Raw genomic sequence first — 10,282 nt, 5'->3', positions numbered from 1 at the left:
TATAATCTTTTTTGTAAAACATATAAACAAGTAAATACTAAACGAGACTTTCGTCTCGTCTTTTGTACTGTAAATATTTATAATATCGATCCTTAAGTTTTTATAAGTCTTCCGCATTAACCCGCAACTCTGATTTAATTACAAATATGGTACCAACTATTGATCATACTCCTAGGCCTAGAATGGGGGTGTGACAAAGACAGCATGATCCGAGACAATATAACTTACCATCCAGTTCTGAATTTTCCGCTTTAATCGTCGGTGACATTGGTCACGCTGTCGACAACCGAGATATAATTGTTACCAAGCAATCTGGTTCGTTAAAGCGTATTAGTGAACTTCATCCATCGTATACGCCTCTTCAATAGCCGTTGTTTCATCCTTTTGGTGAGGATGGTTATCAGGTTAATATACTTCATAAGAATGTTTCCTCTTCATCAACCGCAGCACGCAAGAAGGTTAAAATGCGTGAGTTTTTTGCTTACCATATTCAAGATAGGCCAAATACGTTTTCAACCATGTTAAATGGTAGGCATTTGTTTCAGCAAATTTTAGTTGACAAATATACGATGATTGAGGCTCAAAGATTACATTTTATACCGGTAAACAACATGAACTTCGATGTGATACTTACCAAAGTTTACGAGGTATGCAATCTGTTGGGAATACTGATGTTTCAACCGCTGGTCAACGTGTTATTCTACCATCCTCATTTACTGGCGGAGCAAGATATATGATGCAAAATTATCTAGACGCTATGTGTCTCTGTAGATGGTTTGGTTATCCCGATTTTTTCATAACCATAACATGTAATCCCAATTGGCCAGAAGTTAAAAGATTTCTTAAGGATACAACATTAAAGTCGGAGGATAGACCTGATATTTTATGTCGGCTTTTTAAAGTCAAACTTGATGCAATGATTAAATTGGTGAAGGATAAGTCTTTGTTTGGAAAGGTTCAAGCAGGTAATTTTATTTAATTTGATATAAAATTATAAATATGACCTACTTGAATATATTATTTTCTATAGAGTTAAAAATCAATTTAAACAAACAGATTATTTGTTTAACTAATAAAAGTTGAGTAATTTTTACTTTTATTATGTATGTTGCAGTTGTTTACACGATAAAGTTTCAAAAAAGGGGGCTACCGCATGCTCATATTTGCATATTTATACATCCAGGTAGCAAGATTCATAATCCACAAGATGTAGATAAATTTATTTCTGCTGAGATTCCAAACAAAGACACTGATCCAGACCTATACAAGCTTGTATATGATCATATGATTCACGGTCCGTGTGGTGATGCTAATCCGAAGTGCACCTGCATGGTAAACAAAAAATGCTCCGAAGGTTTTCCTAAAATGTTTAATGATGAGACAGTTGTTGATTCGCAAGGTTTTCCGGTATACAAAAGAAGAGATAACGGGCAATATGTTGTTAAGTCAGATATAATGATGGATAACAGAACTGTTGTTCCATACAACAAGACTTTATTAAAACAATTTCAAGCACATATTAATGTTGAGTGGTGTAACCAAGATGGATCGATAAAGTATTTGTTCAAATACATTAATAAGGGTCCGGACCGAGCAACAATTTCTATTATACAAAATAACAATGCTGATAACCCAGATCCTAATTTAGATTAAATCAAAGAATTTTATGATTGTAGATATGTCTCTGCATGCGAGGCAACATGGAGGATATTTTCATTTGATGTGCATTATAGGTATCCGTTTCTTATGAGACTTGCTTTTCATTTACCTGGTGAGCAACAGGTAATATATGGTGCTAACGAAGATATTGAAGATATTTTAAACAAGACAACTAATGCTTCTTCGATGTTTACCGGTTGGTTTGAGTGTAATAAGAACCATGACCTTGCAAAAACTCTCGCATATGCAGAGTTTCCAACAAGTATGTTTGGAAAAAACAGTTACATAAATGGGAACCTCGCCTAAGGGGTTTCGCAATAGGTAGACTTCATGCTGTTCCACCGGCATTCGACGAGGCTTACTATCTAAGGATATTATTAAATAAGGTTAAAGGCCCAGAATGTTTTGAATACATTCGAACAATTGATGGAGTTGTGTTTGAAACTTTTCGAGATGCATGTTACAAAAGAGGTATTTTAGATGATGACAAGGAATACGTAGAAGCCATTGAAGAAGCAAGTCATACCTCTATCGGATATTATTTAAGAAATTTATTTGCTACAATGTTGATTACTTATAGTTTATCTAGACCTCATTTTATTTGGGAAAGCACTTGGCAACTTTTAGTTGACGGTATACTATATAAACAACAAAACGATCAAAATAACCTAGGTGATTAACTCATTTTTTAATTTTTTCAATTATGGAAAATATCTAATATCCAATAATATTTCATAAATATTTATTTAATTAGTTTTTATTTATTTTCAGGTTTAATTCTTAATGAACAGCAGTTAAAAAACCTAGCACTCCTCGAAATTGAAAATTTTTTAATTTCAAACAACTCCAGTCTTAGAAGATATCAACAAATGCCATTTTCAGATATGGAGACAATTTCACGAGAAACTAATCCGTTAATGGTGGAAGAGCTCTCATATGATACCGAGACCATGAATAACGAATTTAATAATCTGTTTGATTCGTTAACAGATGAACAACGAGGGGTTTATAACGAAATAATGAGTGCTTTGATTGATATAAAAGGTGGAGTATATTTTGTTTATGGTTACAGCGGTACTGGAAAAACTTATTTATGGAAAACCTTATCTACATCGACAAGGTCAAAAGGAGAAGTTGTGTTGAATGTCGCTTCAAGTGGTATAACTTCTTTGCTTTTGGAGGGTAGAAGAACCGCACATTCGAGATTTTTAATACCTATTAATTTGACCGAAGATTCCATTTGTCCGGTAATATTACAACCCAGTTTATGTTATTTTTTATATTAATCATTTTTTGAGTATATATGGGTTTATTTGTTATTCCAGTATCAATTTACTTTTAAATATCTTACTTTGTTTATGTTTTTTTATTCTTTCATAAATTAGGTCAAAGGAAATACCGACGTATATGAGTTATTGAAAAGATGAGCTTAATAATTTGGGATGAAGCACCCATGATTCATAAGCATGCTTTCGAAGCGTTGGACATGACTTTAAATGATGTTATGCATGGTGATTCTGGTAATTCTTCTGAAGCCGTTTTTTGAGGTAAGCTTGTTGTTTTTTGTGGTGATTTTCGTCAAATTTTTACCGTTGTAACCAACGGTACAAGAAGTGAATGTGTCAATGCTTGCATAAATTCTTCTTATATCTGGTCAAAATGTAAAGTTCTTGAACTAACTAAGAACATGAGGCTTACAGTTGGATGTCGATCTTCAGACGTTGAAAACATCAGAGAGTTTGTTGATTGGCTATTAGACATAGGTCAAGGAAACGTTGGTGGTCCAAATGACGGACAGTCAGTTATTGATATTCCAGACGATCTTTTGATATTGAACTCAGTTGATCCGATGGGTGATTTAATAACCTTTGTATATCCTAATATATTAGATAGATTCAACGAACTTACTTACTTTCAGGATCGTGCACTGTTGGCACCTTTGAATGAGGTTGTTCAAGAAATTAATGAACGTATGTTAGCCATATTTCCTGGTGAAGAAGTCGAGTATCTAAGTTCTGACAGTTTAGCTGAATGTGAAGACGTTTCAGAGGATTTTGATCCACATTTGTACTCTCCTGATTTGTTAAATGGTTTAAAGATGTCAGGAATGCCCAATCATAGATTGGTCCTCAAAGTTGGTGTTCCCATCATGCTATTAAGGAATATTAATCATAAAAAGGGTTTGTGCAATGGAACGCGCCTTCAAGTCGTTAGTCTTGGTAGGCGTGTAATTGATGCTAAATTTGTCTCTAGTACGAATATAGGATATCGCAATCTAATTAGTCGAGTAACTCTTACACCAACTGATAAGAAACTTCATTTTAGATTAAAAAGAAGACAGTTTCCTATCTCAGTATGTTTTGCCATGACAATCAACAAGAGTCAAGGTCAATCTTTGTCAAGAGTTGGATTGTATCTTAAAGATCCAGTATTTTCCCATGGTCAGCTTTATGTCGCTTTGTCAAGAGTGAAGAGTCGAGATGGTATTAAGTTAGTGATACTCGACAAAGAATCAAAGCTTACAAATAAAACAACAAATGTTGTGTACAAGGAGTTTTTTGGAAACGTAGAATGAAAACATAGTGAATTTGTCATGTCTTTGAAATTGTTCTATTCTACACTTATTATTATCATGTAAATTTTTTTGGTCTACACTTTTTTTGTTCTATACTTTTTTTTGTTATCATATCTTAAAAATTGTTATTAAGTTATAAATAAATATTTAATGTTAATATATACAAAAAAAATCCGGATTTAAATGTTTAACAACATACCATTGTTCATATGAGTATTGAAATTTTAACTTAAAGTATTAAAAATAGTAAATATAATATTTAATAAAATATTAGAAATATAGGGTAACTATGAATGATATACTCATTAGATAGATATAATGATTTACATCTTTGGAAAACTAAACCATCACTTCATTTTTATATTAGATAATTATCGATTTAATTCATCATCTTCTTCTTCTTCTTTTACACTCTAAAGGTTTTCATAACAAAATTAATAGGAAAAAAATGTCTACCATTGTCAATTGGAAGTTTTCTACTGTTTTACGTAAGTATGAATTTCTGTTTAGTGATTTACTAATGATACACAAAGATAATATTGAATCTGTGATGATGTTTAATAACCTCCTTAAACATCAGATTCATGAGATTGGTGTTCGGAAATTTTTACCATGTCTAGAGAAAACCAATCTCATAAATCTTTTACATCATTACCTTGCTGATCTTCACCAAGATGTTTTACCATTTGAACATGTTAGGGATTAGTTTTTTTATCCTAATCAAAACAAAGTTGTTATAAAGTTTGAGAATGGCCAGTACAAAAATTTGAATCCTAAACAACTATTGTCATGTGATGATTTGTTCCTTTTGAGAGAGCTAGATATGTTGAAGTTATCTAATCATAGAAAAGAAATTGCACATGTTGAGTTGGAAAAGGAGGTTGGTTTGAAGGTTAAATGGTTAGACGAATGTGCAAACTATGAAAGTGATTATGATGGTTATCCGGGAAGTTTGCTGTCCGATGACGAAGGAGAAGGTAATATATTAATGCTTTAGATATTCTTCATAGATTTAATAAAAGAAGTATATTGTCAACATCTTTTTAGACCAACTAATAAGTATTTTTATGAACTTTAGATTTGTAGGTTGTACATAACAACTTTGTAATGCTTAGATGTTAGTAATTATTAAGCATGTTGTTATGTTAAGTTTAATTTAATTGAATATTTTGTTGTTTTTATAACTTTTCGGGTTATTAGGAAGTGGAAGTTTATGATGGTATAACTTTTGAAGACTTTGATGATGTTTTAATATCAAAGAACATGTTTAGTGTTTTTGTTAATGGCTTTTGGTTGTTTTGTTTCAATTAACTATTTGTAATTTTGAAGTTTGAATCTTAAGACAATGTAATTTTATAAATACTTTGGTAACAAAATATGAAGAAGTAGTATGTTAACTTAAATCTATGTATAAGTTGATTTTTTGTAGTTACATGTTGTTCACGCGGGTCTATACCCTAGTAAACACATAAACAAATAACAAGTAGCAAGTAGTTACTTAATTGATACACAACACAAATATTAACAGTTTGCATTTTGAGAATATAATAAAATGTAAAATTGATAATAGGTACACATAAGTTCCCAAAACGTTTGAATAAAAGTAAAATATGGGAGTGATTACTCACCTGATTAGATGAACGAAATACAAGTGATGATGTGAGAATGTTAAATCCTTTGGGATTTAGCGTCAGTGATCCCTAGTTAATAAAGACAATAATATAAATTAATTGTAAACGATATTACACATATAATAAGTTTAGGATTTTGATGACTTGAGTTATGTTGGTGATAAGAATGTTATTGTTTGAACGATTGATCTATATTGTTATCGATATTGTAAAATCATTATAATTGTTAACCATTTATTTATAAGATGATTGTTTTTATTATTTATAAAACGCCATTGCTTATAATTGATATAATATAAAATAGTTTAAAATAAATAGATTCAATATAAAATATACTTATAATAATAATATTTTGATAAATATATAATTTAATGAATAAATAAAATAAATAATTTAATTAAATATAAAATGGGATATACATGTAATATTGAAAAAATACAATACAAATATATATAAATATTTTAAATAAATAGATATAATACGTATTATAATAATAATATTTAAATAAATACTTTCGAGTCTTTAACGAAAATTAGTGTTATAAATAGTTGATACATTTAACAAATTTATCATACTTTTGTTTAAAAATAATACATATATATATATATATATTCAACAAAACCTATAACGAGATTAATTTGTCAAGAAACGTAAACTTAATGGCGTTGGTTTAAGAAAATTGGGTTTATTTAATATTTAATATCAATTATAATTAATTAATAAATCCTATAAAACCATTTAAACAAACTAATAAAAATAAAAGACAAAAAGTAGACTGACCGGGGCTCAAACCTGCGCCCCTAACTGGCTAACTAGTGAACACACATATCCCAAACCAGCTGAGCTGAGGTGTCATTTGATACATCTATGAAAACAATATATTATATACAGAAATTGATTTATTCCCAATTCCATATGAACCCTAGAATTACAAATTCGTTAATCTGTTATATGATTGCTTGATTAATATTAGGTTTATTATTATACAAACTAAAACGATCATAATGCATGAATGTATTACCAGAAACGATGACCACGATGGTTTAATTGAACGAAGTGCAACCAGCTTGAATGCGAACTAGAAGTGATACTAGACGGCTACGATAATAAAAATTAACCATGGGGGTTTACGTCGTAATGTTGTGTGGAACGTACATATCAGTTTAGTTGTAATATCATGACTTCTAGAGGGTATAACACCAATATGCTATAGACGGTTTTCGTTATTATGTAAACGTGATTAAATTCGGATATCATGTTTTAATTAATACATCTGTGTAGGTTTGTTTAGGCAACATAAATGCTATTCAATGATTAATTCCAATTATGTGACGAGAATTAAGCTACAAGAAATATAAACGGGTATACGGTTTGAACGGGTTACGAGGTTGGATCATGAAGCGGGTTTGGATTTTACAATAATATAATTATAAATCATATTTTGCAAACTAGTCCTTTAACTTCTTGTGTTGATACAATAAGAGTTTAAACTATAGTTAGGGTGAAAAATGTATATAAATCAAAGTTATTTTGACAAATTAAATAAATCTAATAAACAATAGAAATAAAATATTAATAACTCGGTAAATGTGATGTTTTATTGATTAAAATTACTCGAAAACGAAAACAGGTCGGGTATTGGTATTTAATATATGAAAACCCGAGTTGTTATAAGACTTCCCAGGAGGTCACCAATCCTTCTACTAGTTCCACCTGAGCACGTTTAACTGTGGAGATATCCTCTCGTTCACTACCGTTAAGCCCAAAACGGGTTGATGATTTAAAAGACGGGACATTTACTTATGAACCAATTATCACTCTTGTCCACGCCCGATATGAGATTTGCCTAGAATGTTACATCTTCCATTTACAAAGAATATATGGAATGAATTTACAAAGTCCACATATATATGGATTCACTTTTCAATACATATATCTATATTATATTTTAAAGAATCGGATGGAGGGTAAAATTTGATAAAAATCTAACATTTTCTTAAAATATATGGTTGAGGATGACATAAAGGATTTTAATGTGAATGCTTTTATATTATATGTATTTATTTTGCATTATTTATTTGGAACAATTACGTTTCAAAAAAATAAGCATTTTTTGTTGGAAAGCTCATATGGACAGAATCTCGACCTGTATCGCAAGAAGAAACATACAATTTAATACACTTTTATGTCCCAATTTGTTGGGAATTCTCATCAATGATAGATCACCTATTTATGTCATATTATACGACGGGCGTGGTGTGTCAACATATTACAACATGGTGTAAGTTGTCACAATTCTATCTATAAACAACGTTTGAATTTTCACAAATTCATTGATAGAAGTACTACACAAAAGAAGTTATTCAAGCCATCTTTTTTATCATAACGTGGAGCATGTGGAAGGCCAAAACAATAAAATTTTTAATAACACCATGATCGTCTTGAGCAAATAGTAGAAGAAATAAAGACGTTAAACTTTCACTGAGTGACCTCTAGATTAAAAGTGTTTCTTTATATATGTTTGGTTGGCTTGCTTTTTTATTGGTCTTTCTATTTTAAAAATAAAGAAAGAAAAAGCATACCTCGCCACTAAAAGAGTTTGGAAAACTTTACAAAACAATGTGATTTTTAAGGTTAAAAAGACGCACCAAGTCACTAACAACGTGTTTTAAAATTGATACCATTTTATCCAACTTAATTTACATAAAGCAGGAACATGATTTGATGGGCATTCACAATATCCAGATCATTAAATCATAACATAAAAGAACAATTACGTTACGTATAATTATTATGTCAGGGCTAAATAACACTAAGATATAGGTTTATTACTATTTTTTTATGTAATATTACTAAGAAAAACATAACAAAAATAAATAGGATTCAACTTTGTAGGTTCTCACTTCTTAACATAAGAAAATACGTGGCCAAATTTATAAAATTCTTAGAATTGCTCTCTTTTTATTTTAAACAACTAACTTTTAAATATCCATGTTAATAGAAGGAGGGAATCTTGGATTTAAGTATCACATATGATAGATAAAAAAAAAAAGATTTCGATCTTGAAAAGGTTTCTCACCTATGATGGTATATCTTTTAAGGATGAAAAGAAGATGATTGGACGGACCAGTAACCCGTCAGTGATCTAAATAACCATTAATAAAATAGGGATGTTATTAAGTTAATATATTCAACTAGGGTTTTACCCAGGTTGGTAAAACCTAAGTGATGTCGGTGTTGGCCGTTGAGCCGATAAGTCTACGTGATTTCGATCGGTTTCGATGTCACACGTTATGATATCATAACAAAAAACCAAAAATAAAACAAAAAGGATATAAAAATTGTGGTGGACTAATGAGTAAAGTCGGTCGATAAAGCACGGATGGGAAGACCCGAGCGTTGAGACTGTGAGTGTACGCAAATTCGACCGGTTTCCGTCACGTTCGTTACGGTACCAGAGCTAAAACAAGAAAAAAAACATTGGCATTCAGTTGATTTTCGTGACGTGTATTACGGTACCGAATTTAAAACAAAATGTGGTGAGTCTATGTGAATTCGTTCGGTTTTTGTCACATTCTTCAGGATACCAGAACTAAAGCAACTGGCATTCAGTCAGTTTTCGTTGCAATACCAGAGCGAAAAAAATGGATAATATAAAAATTGATGTGCACGAATGGGGTGGTGTTCGTCGGTAACCACGGGCGTTGGTAAAACTCGAGCGTTGTCGGTCTTGGACGTTGAGACGATAAGTCTAAGCATAATCAGTTGGTTTTCATCATGTTTGTTACGGTCCCAGAAATCAACCAAACAAAAAACCACAAAATTGACGTTTGATAGGCTTCCTTTATTTCGACACTAAGAAAAAAAAAACCAGTTGACAAGTATGGTGCCGTCAAGTGGCCCAATCAAAGCTTAGCGGCACCAAACTCTTCGATTGTTATAATAATAATAATAAGACCAAGTGTAGTGGCAACGTTGCCACCAACGTTATGGAAGAAAACGCGGGGTTTTTTTTTATAAAAAAAAAAATAATAATAATAATAATAATAATAATAATAATAATAATAATAATAATAATACATAGGTGAACAAAATCAATGTAGTCGTTGACTTTGGGAATTGTGGTTCGGTTGTTTGACTAATAAATCAAGACATAAATGAGCGACAAAAATTTAGGGAGAAACGAATTTATGTATAATTTATGTTATCAAGATCAAGAATAGTAATGTATGTATATTAAAGGGGATGTATTATAAAAAACTGAAAATCTCATTAACGAAACTAGAGAGACAAATACAGAGTGGTCCCTAAAAGTAAACATGTAACAAATAAAATACTGCAATAATTGAAGAAACGTGGATCGACTCACTGGTAGACGATCTACTTTCCTCGGGTGTGATTATACTATTTCACCGAT

At 30.9% G+C, this 10,282-nt stretch overlaps 2 protein-coding genes across 2 annotated transcripts; both read left to right on the top strand.

Moving 5' to 3' along the window:
* The first annotated feature begins 649 nt into the window (after positions 1 to 649).
* Positions 650 to 3,086, top strand: LOC143576776 (uncharacterized). The gene is made up of 5 exons (XM_077060802.1): positions 650 to 965; positions 1,115 to 1,556; positions 1,677 to 1,921; positions 2,431 to 2,906; positions 3,045 to 3,086. Exons 1-5 carry the CDS (start codon positions 650 to 652, stop codon positions 3,084 to 3,086), a joined length of 1,521 nt encoding a protein of 506 aa, XP_076916917.1.
* A 260-nt stretch (positions 3,087 to 3,346) lies between these two features.
* LOC143576775 (uncharacterized) lies at positions 3,347 to 4,234 on the top strand. Its single transcript, XM_077060801.1, has one exon. The coding sequence runs from the start codon at positions 3,347 to 3,349 to the stop codon at positions 4,232 to 4,234; it is 888 nt and encodes a 295-aa protein (XP_076916916.1).
* Positions 4,235 to 10,282: the final 6,048 nt, after the last annotated feature.

Source organism: Bidens hawaiensis, unplaced genomic scaffold (assembly GCF_021521415.1).
Source record: "Bidens hawaiensis isolate Kalapana, Puna unplaced genomic scaffold, B.hawaiensis_p1.1 tig00028295_1, whole genome shotgun sequence".
Taxonomy (NCBI): domain Eukaryota; kingdom Viridiplantae; phylum Streptophyta; class Magnoliopsida; order Asterales; family Asteraceae; genus Bidens; species Bidens hawaiensis.
Note: the sequence above shows the minus strand (reverse complement) of the source record. Positions and strands in the feature narration are given on the sequence as shown.

What these genes read in the sequence shown, in the direction of transcription:
- LOC143576776 (XM_077060802.1), top strand. Translation starts at nt 650, where the DNA reads ATGCAATCTGTTGGGAATACTGATGTTTCAACCGCTGGTCAACGTGTT. An exon ending in GTTTGGAAAGGTTCAAGCAG is followed by an intron (nt 966 to 1,114) that starts GTAATTTTATTT and finishes TGTATGTTGCAG; the next exon opens with TTGTTTACACGATAAAGTTT. An exon ending in ATATGCAGAGTTTCCAACAA is followed by an intron (nt 1,922 to 2,430) that starts GTATGTTTGGAA and finishes ATTTATTTTCAG; the next exon opens with GTTTAATTCTTAATGAACAG.
- LOC143576775 (XM_077060801.1), top strand. Translation starts at nt 3,347, where the DNA reads ATGAGGCTTACAGTTGGATGTCGATCTTCAGACGTTGAAAACATCAGA.